The sequence below is a fragment of the Quercus robur genome, chromosome 1 (genome assembly GCF_932294415.1).
Source record: "Quercus robur chromosome 1, dhQueRobu3.1, whole genome shotgun sequence".
NCBI lineage: Eukaryota > Viridiplantae > Streptophyta > Magnoliopsida > Fagales > Fagaceae > Quercus > Quercus robur.
Window position 1 is genome coordinate 10,671,910 of NC_065534.1, and position 21,246 is coordinate 10,693,155.

The 21,246-nt window shown below is 36.6% G+C and overlaps 1 protein-coding gene across 12 annotated transcripts in view; it reads left to right on the forward strand.

Moving 5' to 3' along the window:
- LOC126720279 (LEAF RUST 10 DISEASE-RESISTANCE LOCUS RECEPTOR-LIKE PROTEIN KINASE-like 1.1) overlaps positions 1–21,246 on the forward strand; it is an 87,886-nt gene that overhangs the window by 39,223 nt on the left and 27,417 nt on the right. For 3 of the 12 annotated variants that reach the window (XM_050422620.1, XM_050422627.1, XM_050422611.1), the window contains exons 4-6: positions 2,495–2,530; positions 2,830–3,081; positions 3,215–3,658. In XM_050422620.1, coding sequence (XP_050278577.1) covers positions 2,495–2,530; positions 2,830–3,081; positions 3,215–3,658 — 732 coding nt within the window. Of the gene's footprint in view, positions 1–90; positions 127–2,494; positions 2,531–2,829; positions 3,082–3,214; positions 4,448–17,056; positions 17,150–21,246 lie in introns of those variants that run through there. The other 9 variants (XM_050422651.1, XM_050422645.1, XM_050422671.1 and 6 more) reach the window with 7 other exon arrangements.

Consider the following 21,246-nt stretch of genomic DNA (forward strand, 5'->3'; position numbering starts at 1 on the left):
GATCTCAAAGGATGCCAATTTAATTAGCTGTGTCACTTCTTTCTTCATTGTTGAATCTAACAACATTTTTCTATTTATTTGCTGTTGCAGAGAATAAAAACAACAACAAAGTGGTGATACTATTAGGTAAGATGCATCTTCAATCATATTTCTTGTTGAAATTGATATAGACACGTGCCTGCTTGGACAGCTTAGCAGGATCAAATTATTTCATCTTTAAGTGATATGTTATGTTTTTCGACACATCTAAGTTGCCAATTGCACTTTCTCAAAAAAAAAAAAGTTGCAAGTCTGTTCTTTTTCCCTCACTTGGCATGGAAAATTATCAAAGCTTTAAAACTCTAATTGTACCATTTCATGCAAAAACAATTTCTCCTATTACTGCTATAAGTTTTGTACTATATTACTCTATAGCATGGAATAGAAATAGAAAGAAGTTTAGAGTACTATACACTCTTGTCTGTGAATTGTGATATTTGTTTTTTTGCTAGTGAATCGGGAATTTTGGGATGGCTTCTGTCTCTCTGTTTGTTTTCTTTCTTCTCTCACACCTCGTACTGTTTCACTCATCTGAATAAGAAGAGAGAGCATACCCTAATTATTGTTCTCTCTTTCGGTGTGAAAAATCCGGTCCCATCAGCTTTCCATTCACCAATAACTCACCGCCATCGTGAGGTTTACTGCCAGTAAATTGTGATGGAACATCTCCGTAGATACTACTGCCACTGGGGCAGGGGAGTGAAATACCATATGAAGTTATATACATCTATTACGATTCCACCACAACAAACACACGTATCAGGGACTCTTAAATCTCTTTTAACCTCATCATACCCAATCTGACCCTATTTCAATGTAATCGCACTCTTGATAGTGGCGTCCCAATTTTTAGAAAAAACTGCGGAGACTATAATATCTACTATAGTCATATAAACGAGGCTTATGAGAGTATTCCTTCTGAATGTTCAACTATTCTGCTCCCATTACGAGGGCTGAATATAACTGCTGAGTTCGACCTTGATGTCCATGTATCTGATGTTTGTAGCAGTTGTTAACTTGTTATAGTAGAGGAGGTCTATGTGAGCTTGACAACAAGGGAAAATTTCATTGTACCATTACAGAGAAAGGTATAGATATAGGAATAACACAAAAAATTTTGGTCCTACACACATTGAAAATGCTTATAGATTTCTTTGCATATAAGTTTCTTTACATTCTTATGTTATATTAAACCCTATTACAAGTGCAGCTATTTCTATTCCATGCCATGATCCACTCCTCTACAGCAAAAGTTTTAGCCAATTTATATTTGTTTCAGAATTAGTTTATGAGAAATGCAAATAACTTTGTTACAGGTAGGCTTCCTATTCTGAAATGGCTCACACCCAGAAAGTAGTTTGTGCATCTTGCATAGTTATAAAAAGAGAACTTTTAAAATCATCTTTCACCCTGATTGATGAATGTTCCAATTGTTATAGTAGGGAATTTTTCATTGTGCCAATTTGGAACGACTGACATGGGAATTTTCAAATTAGTAAAAATTCTTATAAATTTCGTTTGTTTCTATGTATTAGTTTTTCTTAACACATGTATATGGCTTGCTGCTATTCTATTCTATGCCACAATCCACATACCACTCTTCTGCAGCACAAGATTTAGTAGATTCAGATTTGCGCCTTCTTTTAGGAAAACAGAAATAGATTGAACTTTCTTGTTATAAATTCTGTATCAGATAAATGTACACCAAAGTTCATTGCTCTTTGTTAAATCCTGTTGATATTTCAAAGATTACCAATTTCGCTCTGTCAATATGTTGCATTAATTATTATTATTTTAACCCCTTCTCACGGTGTGTCTAATTATCAAATCTTTTAGAGTATTATTCATGCAATGACATAAGGTTTTGTTGTCAGTTTTGGTAATGGCTCCAATTGCACCATTTTTTTATAATTCAGTACCATGTACTTATGTGTATGAAATCCATCGGTACAATAGCTAATTTTTCATAGTTCATGATTTTCCTCCAACGCTCCCTATCTTCCGTCCATCAAAACATATATCCTTTAATCTGATTATTGTAGCAGTTGTAATGGTAAAGAAGGAGAAGGTATAGACATTGGAATAACACAAAAATGTTTTGATGCACACACATGTACATTCATGAATATGGATATAAACTCCGTTATTTTTTTTCTATGCTGAAGTTGATCCTAATAAATACATGTGTTGCTACTATTTCTGTTCCATGCCATAATCCACTCTGCAGCAATAGCTTAAGTTAGCTGATTTGGAGTAGTTTCAAATTTAGGTTATGAGAGAGAGATATAATTAACTTAGTTTCAGTGAAACCTATGATTGGGTATGTCTGAGCTGGTTTTGAAAGTGCTTTGCACAACACTGTTAAGATCTCAAAGGATGCCAATTTAATTAGCTGTGTCACTTCTTTCTTCATTGTTGAATCTAACAACATTTTTGTATTTATTTGATATTGCAGAGAATAAAAACAACAACAAAGTGGTGATACCATTAGGTAAGATGCATCTTCAATCATATTTCTTGTTGAAATTGATTGTATCATTTCAAGTGAAAATAATTTCTCCTATTTTTGCTATAAGTTTTGTTACTGGTTCCATTTTCTCCACTACTATAATCCTAGAAGATGGCCTTGTGCCTTGAATAAAATGATGGTTAATAAGAACGCTGTCAATATTTAAATTTCTTCTCATAAATTCCTTTGTGACATTCATAAGAAAAATTTTATATCTCACGAATTCCTCCATTATTGCTGCCTTTCAGTCAGAACTTAACTCCTTCCTTTCTCTGCTTTAGCTATTGGATGCGCAGTCTCCTTCATGAGTACCTTGTTCTTTATTATCTGGCACCTTTACAAGAAAAAATATCCTTCTTCAAACTTGCTAGCAAGGAATACATATTCTGATCCATCCTCAAGATCAGAAGTGGAGGGGTGGAGTGTCTACTATGGAGTCCCTGTTTTCTCCTACAATGAACTTGAAAAAGCCACCAATAATTTTCATGTTGAAAAAGAACTTGGGAATGGAGGATTCGGAACCGTTTATCATGGTAAGGTGATCAACTAATTGAATCAATTTCTAGATTACTTAAAACTACGGTATAAACTTTCTTAACAAAAGGGTAAAGAAAAATATGTGAAAATAAAAAAGAAAGACTTTGACATGCTATTTTTCTCAACTAGGCAAACTCCATGATGGGAGGGAAGTTGCAGTCAAGCGCTTATATAGGCCCAACTATAGACGAGTAGAGCAGTTCATCAATGAAGTTGAAATACTAACACGATTGCGCCACAAGAATCTTGTCTCCCTTTATGGCTGCACTTCACGCCACAGCCGTGAACTTCTTCTTGTGTATGAATACATTCCCAATGGCACCGTTGCTGATCATATTCATGGCCATCAAGCTACACCAGGTTCACTCACATGGCCAACTCGTATGAGCATTGCTATTGAAACTGCTAGTGCATTGGCTTACCTCCATGCTTCTGACATCATACATCGCGATGTAAAGACTAACAACATCCTTCTTGATGACAATTTCTGCGTCAAAGTTGCTGATTTTGGGCTTTCCCGGCTGTTCCCTAATGATGTTAGCCATGTCTCAACAGCTCCTCAAGGCACACCAGGTTACGTTGACCCGGAATATCGCCAATGCTACCAGCTTACTAGTAAGAGTGATGTCTACAGCTTTGGGGTTGTCCTCGTGGAGCTCATATCATCACTGCCACCCGTTGATGTATTTAGGCATAGGCATGAAATTAATTTGGCTAAATTTGCTGTAAACAAGATTGAAAAGTGTGCATTCCATGAGTTGATCGACCGAAATCTTGGATTTGAGTCAGATGAGGGAGTCAGAACAATGACCATTTTGGTGGCAAAGTTAGCTTTTCAATGTCTACAACAGGACAAGGAAATGAGGCCTTCCATGGATGAGGTATTGGAGGCTTTAAAGAAGATTCAAAGTGGTAAGGATGCGCATGAGGATCAAGAGATGGCATATGATGATGTTGGGATCCTTAATGTACAGCAACCAGCTTCACCCGATCATGATGAGGTTCATGTGTTAAGGAATAAGCGGCTGCCACTTTTACCTGAGGATGTAACCGATTTTTGGACTAGTAGGTCTACTACACCTAATGTCAGGAGTACTTTTTAGGTACTTTCATAGCACAATAAATGGTACACCCTCCTCTCACATTTATAGTAAATTCATTAAATTTATGATAGAATCCATCCTGAATGTGAGAGGAGAGAGTACCATTTCACTATATATTTCGGAGTACCTAAGTATTTTCCCTAATGTAAATAGTTGAAATTTCATTTTCTTTTCATCCACTTGTTTGGTTGTTCTTGTTCATAATGGCATATAATTGGTATGTAGATGTGAGGGATGCACATTTACCAAAATACCTAAAAAAAAATTTTCTTTATGTGATTTTGTGTTCTATTTTTCGAATAAAAATCCTACTTTAAGTGTCACCCATCAAGCACCTTCTTTTTTTCAGGGGATGTACATTTGTTGAAGCAACTCTTTTATTTTTTTAATTTATAGGTACAATAAAGATCCAACCTATGATGTCCATTAATAATTATTGTTTTGTATTATCAAGTCAAGACAATAATTAGTTTTTAATATAAGTAGAATTTGAACCACAAATCTCCTATTCGACTTCAAGAAACTTTATTAGTGTGTATCCAAAAAAACAATGAGAAAAATTACAAATAGTAGCCGCCCATGCTATCTGTAGAGATTTGCATTTTGTTTCTCAAATAAATTATATATTTAATAAGTTTATGAACAAAACTGTGTTGCATGGACTTCAACTAGTTATAACTAAAACTAAATTTTAGGGAAACAAATGGGAAAAAGTAATTAAATTCAAGATTTTCCTCTCTTTTTTCTTTTTTTTTTAGAGTAAAAAAATAATGATTTGTTTTATTGTTGCTTTTTTTTTAATATAATTTTTATAATTGATTTGGGTGTATGGTAAAAATAAAGAAATATATTGTTCAGGCCAGTGTGAATTTCCCCTTGCTTGATGGCCATGAACTTCTTGTGTATGAATACATTCCCAATGGCACCGTACAACAAGGCCAATATAAGAAAATAGAATTAACCAACTTATTCAATAGTTGAGGTTAGCGTTTTCATTTTTAACAAGAAGACTGGACCAGATAGTTTAAACTTCTAGAACCATCAAACAACAAACTATCTTTGAAACAGTGAATTTTGGCACCTAACTCATTCATCAGTCATCATCCTGTTCTTATAAGGGAGGAGGCGCATTCGAGCTCAAACTCGATGGAAAAAAAAAAATTATTACAAAACTAATCAAATAACATTGAGCATCAGCATCTCTGTTTAAAAGCTAGAAACTTCTTTTTTCTTTTTTTTTCTTTTTTTTTTTTTTTTTGTGTGTGTAAAGAATTGATTGGCATGCTGTTGCCTGGGGTGCAAGACAAATCAAATGCTGCTCTCACGTGACATAATGACAAGAGAAATCAAAGTATATTTCTTAACCCTAATGAGGTAAAATAGCAAGCTAAAAGCAGATGCAGAAAAGGACAATCATCAGGAAAGTTAAATACATAATATAAATTCACTCTACTTCCAACACAAAAAATATATATTGCAAAGGGCAAAATATTTTTTTAACTCTACTAATCTAAGTATTAACAGACTCAAACATTTAAGAATTACATTAAGTCTTGCAGAGAAGATCATTCTGGTTCACTCTCACCAAAAAAACCCCAATAAGGCACACTCAGTGCTAAGAATACAACCAGCCCCATCAAAGTACCAGTCAGGCAAATCCATGACCGTATATCGTAACATTTGATTGTGCTAAGAAGGAAAAAGAAGAAAATCTGTTACGTTGAGGTGATCAGGTAATCTAACTACATATGATTTTACAGCAACCTTTCCACCTCATAATCTTTTCACATTGAATTGGCATGAATCAACTTTAACTGACCAAATGATTTATGGTAAGCCTTAAAAAATAAATAAATAAAGTTCCTTACTGCTGTCTGAGAATAAAAGCGAAGAAGTCACCGGTAAGTAGGCAATGCAACACCAAACTACAACTTTACGTAACAACCTATGCTGTTCCTCTACAGATATCAAAAGATTGATGTAAAAATGAGACCTTGACCCATATTTAACGAATGCACAACAGTCTAATACTGATTGAAAACCTTAAATTCTACAAAAGCAAAAAGACATAACTCAACTCAATTAAGCAACATCTTTGACTCTCGTGCTTGCATCATTCGGTCATATCTAATTTCACCTCTTCAGCTCCTCAGTTGAACAATAGTAAAAACATCATTGTTTACTTCATACTTATATAAAGTTTGAACTAAGCTACCTAACTAAAATCCCTCTCCCTGCTCAAAAATCTAGAACCTTTAAACATCTAAAAACCAACAGCTCTCATAACAGCCGATTGATTCTAAAGGCATTGCAGTGCATAATGTTCTTCTATTCATGACTCTCAACATGAAAAAATCAGACAACCTTTAAATAAACAAAGAAAGTATATACAAAATCAAAAGGCTAACATTCAAGCAAAAACAAACCTTGATCCTATAAGTCCGTGGTCTCAGCTCCTTGCTAATATGCACAAGCTTTTGCTCTTCCCTCGTCAACCTTGTGGTGATCTGATGAGGATGCAAAAGCCCCGGTGTGTCAAACAGCTTCCCCTGCCCCGGAAAAATCCCCTCCACTCTAATGTAGTCCCTGGCACTGGCGCCTCTGTCAAATGTGTAATCTTCCCTCCTCCTCCTACATGCTCCCCAATTGAATTTATCAGTGTACTCTTACCGGCATTCTGTGCCCCTATTGCCCACACATTCCCTCTCAAGCCGGCCAATTTCACCATATCCTCCACCAAATTCTTGAGCCCCCAATCCCTCACTGCACTCACCATATGCACACTCGTCATCTTACTCACCACGCCACCCTCCCTAGCTCTCTGCTTCACCCAATGCTCCAACCTCGTCGGCGACAACTCAGTTGGCAACATATCAATCTTGGTCACCACCATCGCCATCCTTGGCAAATTCCCCGACTTCCCTTGCTGCCACGCCCCCGAATTCTCCTCTGTCATCTCCAAAGCCAGCCTCGCCACCTTCCTCGGAAACAAGCCATCGAAATCTATAGCATCCACCACCATCAACACCACCGACCGCATCCCTCCCGTCAAAGCCAGCCGCCTCCCAACTGTGTGATCAAAATCGAAATCCAGCAGATCCTGATATCTACAATGTTGTAAATATAGTTTTTTTTTCTGTATTAAAAGAATTAATTGAAATAAAAGGTCCTATTTTTATATTGTTATATTTGATATGGAAGCAATATAGCTGGGACTCAAGTTCAGTGGATGTTGCTGCTTCAGGTATGGCTTGGTTTGCTGTAGGACTTAAAGGAAAGGTAGTCTTAGGTGTTTGGACCTATAAAAGAGTTGATGTTGTGCTTCACAATTCTTTAATACCTTATAGATCATATACTTTTGAAGTTGCAGGGTTTACAGTCTCAGAAATCGTCTCCAAGGCTGATCAAGCTTCAAGTAAGCAGCGTCAAAATGAAAAGAAGAAGAAACAGAGTAATCCAAAAGTAATCGTACCAGCTGAATCACCAATATTGACAATTGGTGCAGACTCAAATTCTTGTTGAGTCAGGCAGTATCATTAGAAGAAAAACAATGTACGAAATTAACACAAAGATTGTGTTAACCGGTATGGATGAGGAAGACATAGTGACAAGTATGAACCTAGCTTGTGAGAGGAAGCAAAAAGCTAGCAACATTGTCAAGCCACAGATGGAAGGATTGACACTAATTGACAAGAAGTGTGCAGGGGGATTTGTGTCTGTCCTCCTTTTATTTTCGAACAACATTGGGTGGAATATCTAAGTCTTAATGAGAATATTGTTGTTCTGCTGGGCTCAGAGCCAAAAGAAAACACAAGATGCTATGGACAGGATTCTTCTTTAGACAAAAGGGTTTCTCTTCTTTCTTAAAAGCATATGATCCAACTTAAATTTAATACTGCCCAAGTCATATTCCACCCAAAAGTCTAATACTGCCCTAGGCCATGGAAATTACAACTAGCTTACAGTTGCTTGTGTTTTGAGATGATCACTGAGAAGCTCTTAACAATGTGTATGAGTGTCAAAGCTGTTGTAAGTTTGTAACAGAGTTTTGTTTGTTGTCATAATTTTACCACCTTGTTTCTTCTTGCAAGATTTAATTATGATAAATTGATGATTCAGGTTTATTGAATGCTGAAGCAGTGAAGTATGGATGGGGGGCATTCCCTGAAAAGTCACTCTTACACATTTGTATTACACACATTTGGAAGCTCTACTGGGCGCATGATAAGTTGTTAAACCCTTGTATTAAAAATTAATATTTAATCATATGAACTTACTGGGTTAAATTAGATGTGGTCATTAGGCCAAGGGTCCCATTTTCTGCGGTTGATCCTTTCACTAGGATGTAGCCTTGAGTCTCTTGACCTCAAACGATAAGTAATTAGTGGATTAATAAATGGGAGGAAGTGGGGAGTAAGCTCATGTCATCTTTATAAATTGCTTTTCTGCAACCCCAAAATTGTACAAAGTGTTTTTTGTTTTCTTTTCTTTTGGAAAAATAAAGAGGTTTATGCCACCATAGGTTTCATAGAGGTTACATAGTGTACTTAGGAAAGGAAAACAAAACAAATCATGCTATGGCCCATCATTTGTATTTAGGGCTGTTCATGGGCCGAGTTTGTGCCCAACCCAAAACTTACTCTACAACTTCGAGTGTCAAAGCAGCTGATCATCGCCGACCGTCGAAAACCACTAGTCGAGTCGGTTTCAATTCAGGAGAATGGCGATCAGTTTCGGTCAAAACCTGTTAAAATGGCAATGCAGAGTGCTCCTCTGCATCAAGGTGACGTCCATTTTGCTAATCAAAGCAACTCACAGCTTCAAGATGACAAAGGCATTGATCAAACAGTTGCTGAGGACTCTGATCTGGCAAAGGAAGAGTTGATGGCTCTGATTGAATAAATGCCTCACTATGATCAAGTTCTACACTCAATGCAGGGATGATGCCACGTGTGAAAGGGTATTAGGAAGCTGATTAGACACGTGTGAATGAGCTGGAATTTAGTTGTAACAGATTTTCCCCCTTTTTAGGAAGTTAGTTATTTTACAGTTCTTAGCTTGCTTCAGTTTCTATATATATAGGAGCAGAGCTTGTATGTATGAACACTTGTATTCTTTTACGCTTCATTCAATAAAGGTTCAATTTCTTTTTTTTCTTTTTTTTTTTTTTTTTTTGAAGAAGAAGAAGGTTCAATTTCTATTTAGAGAGTGAGAGCACAAGTTTTTACAAAACCCACGGAGAGCAGCAATCTTAAATGACGGTGGAGATTTGACTAGTTGATGGGAAATTGTGAGAAAAGAAAAAGAGATGAATTACATTTGAACTTAAAGCCCAACTCATGCCTTTAATCATTTTTATTTGGAATATGCAACATGCTTTTGCTTCTTTTTTCTGCTCAATCAACATTTGAAATTAAAAGCCCAACTCATGATTTGAAATTGCAGAAGAACAGAAATAAAACCAATCTAAGGAAATTACAAAAGAAAATGCAATCGATTCCCTAGTCCCAGCAGTCCCATCGAAATAGTGGCCTATCAGTCAAAGTCATCATGGAGAAATAAAAGAGGGAAGAGTTTGGATACTAATTGGTAAAGTCACATTTGACTTGATATCTTCTTTTCCACACGTTTAAATATTTAATCAAGAAATGAGATGTGGATGATGTTAGTTTCGTCATATTATCTTCACTCTCGCAGAACAGAGAGAGCCCATGAACTTAAAATATAACCATACGCCAAAACAATGATAAACCCATTTCTCTGTTTTGTTTAAAAGCACGTATGCATCTTATTCGGAAAAACTAAAATATCCAAAGAGACAAGAGCCAACGGAAAATTTGAAAACAATTCTGAAATTGAAGTATTCACCTATTTCACCATAAATTTCATTCCATTGTCAAAAGGTTCCGTTTACCCCGTCTCCTACTTCACAAGTGATCAGTGCCCACCACGTTATGATTTTTTCGAAGATGCCAAATTTTTTTTGACTTCTTTTAAACGGGTTTCCACCTATTTTTCTACTTTGCAAAAGCTTGTCTCATTGACCATTGTAGTAGACCATAAAGCAAACCATTTTGTTTAATTATGAGACGGACGCGTAACGCTATTTTTTTTTTTTTTTTTTTTTTTTTTACTTTGAAATTTATTATACAAGAGAATTGCCAGTGTGGTGAGTTAGTAAGAGTTCTGGATGAGGTTACACTTGCAGGTATAGGAGTTGTCTAAACAAATAAATTGTGCACATGAATAACCCTAACGCACCTAGAAGAACCCACGCCATGGGTTCTGTGAGTTCAAGTAGTAATCGTGAGAGCCTTTTCATTCATAAAAAATAAAAAATATACACGAGAATTAGAGAGCCAACACTGTAACACGTACTTCATGGAGTAGTTGACGGTTCAAACCGGCCGCAAAGATTTCCTTTACCAATTTTTTGAGCGTTTATTAGAGGTTTTCAAGGAGTCAAATCTCTTTATGTCGCAAGTCAATGGGGGAAGATGAGTAGGAAACTCCCCAGTAGGCACAGACCATGCTTCATGCTTCATATGGCTACCCCACCTTGCTCTAAATTCAGTCTGGTTTCAAAAGACTTCCGTATCCAACTTCCAAGTCAACTGGCGTGTTAATCAGAGAAACTACATGTTATATAGTGAATAAACGAGAAAATAAGTCATACAAATACGTTGTTTTAGTTTAGAATAATAGATTCTTCTTTTTTTCCCTGTGAATCGGGAATTTCGGAATGGCTTCTGTCTTTCTGTTTGTTTTTTTTGTTCTCTCCCACCTCGTGCTGCTTCACTGAGCTGAAGAAGAAGGAAAGCGAGAAAACGATTATTGTCGGCACTTTCAATGTGGAAAATTAGGTAACATTAGCTTCCCATTCACCGAAATCCCACACCCATTCTTACTTTGCAGCACTTTAATGCAAGTAGAGTGTGACAAAACACCTCCGATGATCCACTTGCCAATAAGCAGCCCGTGGGGATGGGGTGAAAGACAATATGAAGTTTTAAACATCTCTTACACTAACACCACACAACACATCCGTGTCAAGGACCATTTGCTTTCGGATTACATGAAATCCAATACATGCAATTACTTCGACAATTTTGCTTTTCCCAACTCTCCATTTATCTCTTTTAAACTCACCACACCCAATCGGACCCTATTCAAATGCAATCACGCTCATCATATTACTTCCCCTAGAAATTTTAAAAAAAGGACCTGCAGATACTACAATATCTACTATAGTCCTTCAAACGAGGATTCTCAAAATTTATCTTCTGAATGTTCAACTATTCAGCTGCCACTGCCAGTAAATGAGACTTCCCATAAAGATGAACTGAATTTAATTGCTGAGTTCGACCTTGAACTGCATGGATCTGATGATTGTAGCCGTTGTCATGGTATAGAAGGAAAAGGTATAGACATTGGAATAAAGCAAAAATGTTTTGATGCACACACACATGTACATTCATGAATATGGATATAAACTCCTTTATTGTATTTTATTTTTTTGCTGAAGTTGATCCTAATACATGTGTTGATACTATTTCTGTTCCATGCCATAATCTTCTCTGCAGCAATAGCTTTAGTTGATTTGGAGCGGTTTCAAATTTAGGTTATGAGAGAGAAATAACTTAGTTTCAGTGAAACCTATGATCGGGTATGACTGAGCTGGTTTTGAAAGTGCTTTGCTTAACACTGTTAAGATCTCAAAGGATGCCAATTTAATTAGCTGTGACACTTCTTTCTTCATTGTTGAAACTAACAACATTTTTGTATTTATCTGCTGTTGCAGAGAATAAAAACAACAACAAAGTGGTAGTACCATTAGGTAAGATGCATCCTCAATCATATTTCTTGTTGAAATTGATTGTATCATTTCATGTGAAAATAATTTCTCCTATTTCTGATATAAGTTTTGTTACTGGGTCCATTTTCTGCACTACTATAATCCTAGAAGATGGCCTTGTGCCTTAAATACAATGATGGTTAGGAAGGATAACGTCACATGACTCACAAAAGATGTTGTCAATATTTAAATTTCTTCCCATAAGTTCCTTTGTGACTCTCATTAGAAAAATTTTATATCTCTTGAATTCCTCCATTGCTGTCTTTCAGTCAGAACTTAACTGCAATTCCTTTCTCTGCTTTAGCTGTTGGATGCACAGTCTTCTTCATGATTACCTTGTTCGTTATATTCTGGCACCTTTACAAGAAAACATATCCTCCTTCAAAATTGCTTGCAAGGAATACATATTCTGACCCATCCTCAAGATCAGAAGTGGAGGGGTGGAGTGTCTACTTTAGAGTCCCTGTTTTCTCCTACAATGAACTTGAAAAAGCTACCAATAATTTTCATGTTGAGAAAGAACTTGGGAATGGAGGATTCGGAACTGTTTATCATGGTAATGTGATCAACTCATTGAATCAATTTCTAGATCACTTAAACTACAGTATAAGCTGAAAGTTCAAATATGTGTATAAACACCCTTGAACGTTTAGACCCCCAAATTACAAATTACCAATTCAAGATTTATATCAAACAATTACTGTGCGGAACATGAACAAAGCTTAATATAGAATTGGTAAACAATCTAAGCCAATTAAAATCACATCCACAGCAGAAAATAAAAGGCAAAGATAAAGGGAAGAGAGATGCAAACACAAGGACAACACACGATGTGTTATCGAAGAGGAAACCGAAGCCCTCGGCCTAAAATCTCTCCGCCACCCTCCAAGCGGTCAATAATCCACTAGAAAATGTAGTTGGGATACATGAACAGCAATAGACCCTCCAAGCCTAATCTACCCGATGTACCTAAGCCCTCCAAGCTTCTTGCTCCAACGAGGTTGCGCCGAACCTTTTTCTTTTCTAGCTTACCGGATTCCGCTATAATCCATAACATCCGTCATCCTTGGCATCTTCCAATGCTTCCCAAAGCTCCAAAAATACTCAATACTCTAAATGGGTGTGGGTAGTGTTTGGATAGAAATCTCCTCTTAATAGGTATGACAATGAGAGAGGGAATGAGAAGAGACTACAAAGATTTCTCTCTAAGAATGAGTAGCTCTCTCTAATTGGGTGGGTGTTTTGAAGAAAACTCTCTTAGGGTTTTTCTTTCTGAATTGCCACACATATTTTGTGGGAATGAGGGGTATTTATACTGGTGTGAGAATGGAATGCAAAGAGTCAGTTTTTCCAAAACAGGGCTAACTGGTGACTTGACCTCACGACTTGACTGAGTTGCGAATTCAAGCCGTGAGCTAACTGAGTGGCCAGTCTAGATTTTTGTCCTGTAGTGCTCCAGCTAGCATGACTGTTCAGCTCCCTTGCATGCTCTGCACGTGTGCTGCTTCTGGCAGCTTGAAGCCGCGAGTCACCCGCGAGATCCAGCCGCAAGTCCTTACTTCACTGCACAATCTTGAGCATTTCTTCACACTCTCTCACACACTACCCTTACATGATTCCCACCTAAATACAGGGTTTCTAAGTGCTGTATTACAAGCAAATATGTCACGGAATAAAGCCAACACATGGTTGATTAAATTCAACCTTACAATCTCCCTCTTTAGCCATTCCGTGACAAAACACCCTAAGACAGACTTTAGACTTAAACGTGAGTTTGGGAACAATGGAAAAACTCACTCACACCTAAATCTAGAAACTATGAAGCTCTTAAATCATATGAACATGAATCTCCTGAAACACAACAATATACTATGATCATTGTATGCAGAAAAGCATGAAATGCATATGAAGCAGGCATGATGTGATCAAGCAAAGATGGAGTTAAGAAACAAACCATGGCTTGATCAAACAAGCAATCACTACAAGGTAATGATCACAGTGCTCATTCACACTTGGAATGAACACTTGAACATACAAGTTAACAAGAATAAAGCAAGTTACTTGTATGCCTAACACTCAATCAATGCGTAATACACTAAGTATATGCATTTAGGAACAATCCTACAAGGGCACAAGAGTGATAGTACTTAAAAGAAAATGCAATACATTTATATAGAAGTACTGATTTAAACAAAGTATAAAAGGCTGCATAAAGCATGGTACAAACCATAAAGCCTACAAACTATGCATAAAACATAACCCTAAAAGCTTACAAAAGCAACATGGGTACAAGCCACAAAATACTGAATATAAGCTTAAACAATATAAACTAAAAGTGCTTAAAGTTTCTCCCCTTCAAAGTGATGAGAGACTGTGATGCACTTGGAACATATATACTTGTAACCTAAAACACTTGCACAAAACACATTAGACCCTCAAGGTAAAGCAAATAATAAAAGGACAAGTATAATGTAACAAGTAAATTGCGATCAAGTAAACATGATGTGAAACATGTGAGCAACTTGATCATACACCAAAACAGTTATATAGAAATGACTACAATGATCACATAGCAAAGCAAATGATCATCCGAACATGCATTCAATGGAGCATAATAACATAGGGATATATACATGTCCAAAACAAAAAATATGATGCGATGAGAACCACAAAGCATAACACAAAGCACCATAAAGCCAACAAGAAAACAAACAGAACAAAATTTTCTTATTATGTCAATGTCTTCTTCCTCTTGGTATATGCATCTCCCCTATGGAATATCTCTCCCCCTACAAATGTGCATGGGAAATAGAATTTCTCCCCCTAAGGATGTGCATAAGAGTCATATAGAAATGACAAAACACTCTGGTATACACTCTAGAGTATACTCTCCCCCTTTTTGTCAGGAATAGACAAAGGGTCAAGAAGAAACGAGGGCAAGAGATGAAGGAACGAACAATGCTAATGATGCATGAGGGGTGCGAGATAAATGATAAAATGAAGCTCAAACCTAAGACAATGTAAAATGCTACAGAGCATAAGGTAGACATGACATACTAGGATGAAGAGGCAAGGTCTAGACCAATGCATGACAAGGGTAGCAAAGGTGTGTGCAAGGGGTTGCTGAGTGCAATGCATGACCAATGCATGAAAAATGCACATGTGGGGCAAGGTGTGTTAAATACACAATCAATGAACCAAACATGTTCCTAATGAGGGAACATGAGAAAACCCAAAGTTTGGTACTCATCTGAGTCCAAACAAGCGAGAAAATGTCTAAGAGGCATTTTATCAAACACCTAGCATGCACACTATGAACAATAATGTGAAACAATGCATGAACATCATGAAATCCACCCTTAATACATGTTTTTACTGCCACAAGGGGCCAACATCCAATGCAGATCAACAAAAGAAACTAATCCCATGAAGAAATTTGACAAAAAATAAGTTTTCTCAACCCCTATGATAAAAATCCCAACCAAGAGCACAAAACTCTCCAAAACTTCGAAGGATCAAAATTAATGAAAAGAGTTTATAAATACCTTAGAAATGTTAATGGAATGAAAAATCATTCAAATTGGTTGGGTTTTGATGTAAAAATATTGAAAGAGGAGTTTTAGAGAGGATGGGAGAGGTTTAAAACAAGTTTCCCACAAAAAGCCCGTTAAAAAGCTGTTTCTGGGCGTTTCACGACTAGGCGAGTCGCAAGGTTCAGTCGCGAAAATTTTTGCGAGTCGTGAGCAAGCCGCGAGTCACGAGTTTCAGTCACGAAAATTTTCGCAAGTCTCGAGTGAGTTGCGAGCAAGCCGCGAGTGAGTCGCCAAAAGCTTCTGGATGAACTCGCGACTGGCGAGTCGCCAGCTGAGCCGCGAAAAACTCTGACACCTGTTTTTCAATACAGAACATGGTTAAACAATGAAAAACAAAGTAAACACTAAACATGAACACAAAGAGTGATAAAAATCACTTCCAAAAACATATAAAATGATCAAAAATCTTTTTGGATTGAACCATATATAAAGCCAATACATGGTTGATTAAATTCAACCTTACATAAGCTTTCTTAACAAAAGGTTAAAGAAAAATATGTGAAAATAAAAAAGAAAGACTTTGACATGCTATTTTTCTCAACTAGGCAAACTCCATGATGGGAGGGAAGTTGCAGTCAAGCGCTTATATAGGCACAACCATAGACGAGTAGAGCAGTTCATCAATGAAGTTGAAATCCTAACACGATTGCGCCACAAAAATCTTGTCTCCCTTTATGGCTGCACTTCACGCAACTGCTATGAACTTCTTCTTGTGTATGAATACGTTCCCAATGGCACCGTTGCTGATCATATTCAAGGCCATCTAGCTACTACACCAGGTTCACTCACATGGCCAACTCATATGAGCATCGCTATAGAAACTGCTAGTGCATTGGCTTACCTCCATGCTTCTGACATCATACATCGCGACGTAAAGACTAACAACATCCTTCTTGATAACAATTTCTGCGCCAAAGTTGCTAATTTTGGGCTTTCCCGGCTGTTCCCTAACGATCTCAGCCATGTCTCAACAGCTCCTTAAGGAACACCAGGCTACGTTGACCCGGAATATGGCCAATGCTACCAGCTTACTAGTAAGAGTGATGTCTATAGCTTTGGGGTTGTCCTCATGGAGCTAATATCATCACTGCCAGCCGTTGATATATTTAGGCAAAAGCATGAAGTCAATTTGGCTAAATTAGCTGTAAACAAGATTGAAAAGTGTGCATTCCATGAGTTGATCGACCCACATCTTGGATTTGAGTCAGATGATGGAGTTCGAACAATGACCATTTTGGTTCCAATGTTAGCTTTTCAATGTCTGCAACAGGACAAGGAAATAAGGCCTTCCATGGATGAGGTATTGGAGGCTTTAAAGAAGATTCAAAGTGGTAAGGATGCGCATGAGGATTAAGAGATGGCATATGATGATGCTGGGATCCTTAATGTACTGCAACCAGCTTCACCCGATCGTGATGAGGTTCGAGTGTTACGGAATAAGCGGCTGCCACTTTTACCTGAGGATGTAACCGAGTGATGTAACCAATTTTTGGACTAGTAGGTCCACTACACCACCCGAAGTAATTTTTAGGTATTCACGTAACATAGTGAATGATACATCCTCCTCTCACATTTATGGTAGACACATTAAATTCATGATGAAATCTATTGTGAATTTGAGAAGAGAGCATCACTTCACTATATACCGGGAGTACTTAAGTATTTTCCCTAATATCAGTAGTTGAAATTTTATTTTCTTTTCATCCACTTGTTTGGTTGTTCTTGTTCATAGCGGCATATTATTTTTATGTAGATGAGAGGGACACATTTACCAAAATACCTAAAAAATTTTATTCTTTGCATGATTCTGTGTTCTATTTTTTGAATAAAAATCCTACTTTGAGTGTCACCCATCAAAACACCTTTTTTTAAAGGGATGTACATTTGCAGAAGCAACTCTTTTATTTTTTTTTAATTTATAGGTACAACAAAAATTCAACCTATGACATCCATTAATAATTATTATTCTTTATCACCAAATCAAGATACAAATTAATTTTTGATATAAATAGAATTTGAATCACAAATCTCCTATTCGACTCCAAAAGACTTTATTGGTGTGTGTATTCAAAACAACAATGAGAAAAATTACAAATAATAGCGGCCCATGCTATCTGTAGAGATTTGCATTTTTTTTCTCAAATAAATTATATATTTAATAAGTTTATGAACAAAACCGCGTTGAATGGACTTCAACTAGTTATAACTAAAACTAAATTTTAGGGAAACAAATGGGAAAAAGTAATAAGATTCAAGATTTTCCTTTTTTTTTTCTTTTTCTAGAGTAAAAAAATAATGATTTGTTTTGTTGTTGCTTTTTTTTTTTTTTAATATTAGTTTTATAATTGATTTGAGTGTATGGTAAAAATAAAGAAATATATCGTTCAGGCCAGTGTGAATTTCCCCTTGCTTGATGGCCATGAACTTTTTCTTGTGTATGAATACATTCCCAATGGCACCACACAACAAGGCCAGTATAAGAAAATAGAATTAACCAACTTAATCAAGAGTTGAGGTCAGTGTTTTCATTTTTAACAAAAGACTGGACCAGATAGTTTAAACTTCTAGAACAATCAAATAACAAACTATCTTTGAAACAGTGAATTTTGGCATCAAACTCATTCATCGGTCATCATCCTGTTCTTATAAGGGAGGAGGTGCATCCGAGCTCAAACTCGATGGAAAAAAATTTATTACAAAACTAATCAAATAACATTGAGCATCAGCATCTCTAGTTAAAAGCTAGAAACACTTTTTTTTTTTTTTTTGCAAAGAATTGATTGGCATGCTGTTGCCTGGGGTGCAAGACAAATCAAATGCTGCTCTCACGTGACATAATGACGAGAAATCAAAGTATATTTCTTAACCCTAATGAGGTAGAATAACAAGCTAAAAGCAGATGCAGAAAAGGACAATCATTAGGAAAGTTAAATACAAAATATAAATTCACTCTCCTTCCAACACAAAAAAATATACATTGCAAAGAGCAAAATATTTTTCTTTTACTCTACTAATCCAAGTATTTACAGACTCGAACATTTAAGAATTACATTAAGTCTTGCAGAGAAGATCATTCTGGTTCACTCTCACCAAATAAACCCCAATAAGGCACACTCAGTGCTAAGAATACAACTAGCCCCGTCAAAGTACCAGTCAGGCAAATCCACGACCATATATCGTAACATTTGATTGTGCTAAGAAGGGAAAAGAAGAAAATCCTTCACATTGAGGTGATCAGGTAATCTAACTACATATGATTTTATAGCAACCTTTCCACCTCATAATCTTTTCACGTTGAATTGGCATGAATCAACTTTAACTGACCAAATGATTTATGGTAAGCCTTAAAATATATATATATATATATATATATATATATATATATATATTAAAAAAAAAAAATTCCTTACTACTGTCTGAGAATAAAAGCGAAGAAGTCACTGGTAAGTAGGCAATGCAACACCAAACTGCAACTTTAGGTAACAACCTACGCTGTACCTCTACAGATATCAAAAGATTGATCTAAAAATGAGACCTTGACCCATACTTAATGAATGCACAACAGTCTAATACTGGTTGAAAACCTTGAATTCTACTAAAGCAAAAAGACACAACTCAACTCAATTAAGCAACATCTTTGACTCTCGTGCTTGATTCATTCGGTCATATCTAATTTCACCTCTTCAGCTCCTCAGTTGAACAATAGTAAAAACATCATTTTTTTACTTCATACTTATAAAGTTTGAACTAAGCTACCTAACTAAAATGCCTCTCCCTGCTCAAAAATCTACCTTTAAACATCTAAAAACCAACAGCTCTCATAACAGCCGATTGATTCCAAAGGCATTGCAGTGCATAATGTTCTTGTCACGACTCTCAACATGAAAAAACCAGACAACCTTTAAATAAACAGATCAAGTATATACAAAATCAAACGACTAACATTCAAGCAAAAACAGCCCTTGATCTTATAAGTCCTCGGCCTCAACTCCTTGCTAATATGCACAAACTTTTGCTCTTCCCTCGTTAACCTCGTGGTGATCTGATGAGGATTCAAAAGCCTCGGTGTGTCAAACAGCTTCCCCTCCACTCTAATGTAGTCCCTAGCACTGGCGCCTCTGTCAAATGTGTAATCTTCCCTCCTCCTCCTACATATATGCTTCCCAATCGAATTTATCAGTGTACTCTTACCGGCATTCTGTGCCCCTATTGCCCACAAATTTCCTCACTGTACTCACCATATGTGTGAGAAAATTGATTTGGTGAAAACTGATTTGCTTCTCTCATTCATTGAATAAAATCCCTATATATATACAAGCTAAGAGATCAACTCTGTAACTAACTTAACAAAATAGTGCACGTGTGAACAGAAATTAACAAATATAACAAACTATGACACGTGCTTGACTAAACTAACTAACTCTATTTACAAAAACTACATATCGTTTACTGTACAAGTATTAGCTAAACTACATTGTCGTTTAGACAGACTTGAACACATCTTGAACTGCTTTATCTCTGTAGCACGAGGCTTAATCCCTTGATGACTATTAGACCCTTCAGGCTCTGCACTATCTGCTCCTGCACTAGCTACTGCACTGTGTGACTGTCTGAGCTGCTCTGGTGCACTAGCTGCTGCATTGTGTGACTGTCTAAGCTGCTCTGGTGTGGCAGCTGGTGAAACAGCTTGACTTGCTGCACTATCAGCACTCTTTGCCTTTGATAATATGCACATTCGTTAACTTACTTGCCGCACCACCCACCCTAGCTCTCTGCCTCACCCAATGCTCCAACCTCGTAGGTGACAACTCAGTTGGCAACAAATCAACCTTGGTCACCACCATCACCATCCTCGGCAAATTCCCCGACTTCCCTTGCTTCAACGCCTCCGAATTCTCCTCAATCGTCTCCGAAACCAGCCTCGCCACCTTCCTCAGAAACGAGCCATCGAAATCTGTAGCATCCACCACCATCAAAACCACCGACCACGTCCCTCCCGTTGAAGCCAGCCACCTCCCAACTGTGTGATCAAAATCGAAATCCGGCAGCCAATTCTCCACCGTTGGATCCTTCACATTCCCGTAATGCCTCAACATATGGCATTGCACACAAATTCTCGATTCCATATTGTGCTCCTCTTTTAGTGCATTGTAGCATTAGAAGCAAGCAAATTTCTTCTATTTTAAATTTTAAATAAAATAAAATTTTAAAATTTAAACATGAATATCTAAGATTATATCAAGGAAAGTCAGATCATGATATCTACAATATAGTATTTATTATGAAAATGTTGTAAACATATTATTTCTCTATATTAAAAGAATTAATTAAAATATAGAAAAAAAAGTCTTATTGCTATATTGCTATATTTGATGTGGAACTTATCATAAGCCTACACAACATTTATAATACAAAATTCGCACAATTTGGAATATTACAATAATAATATACAACATAATTAAGGATGAATCTTCTTGACAGTTTTTTTTTTTTTTTTTTTTTTTTTGGGATAAAGTATTTTGATTCCCAAATAATAATAATAATAATATATAGGCCTTCAAAACCACACTACCACATACAACAAAAAAAAGAAAATTTATTTCATCTCCA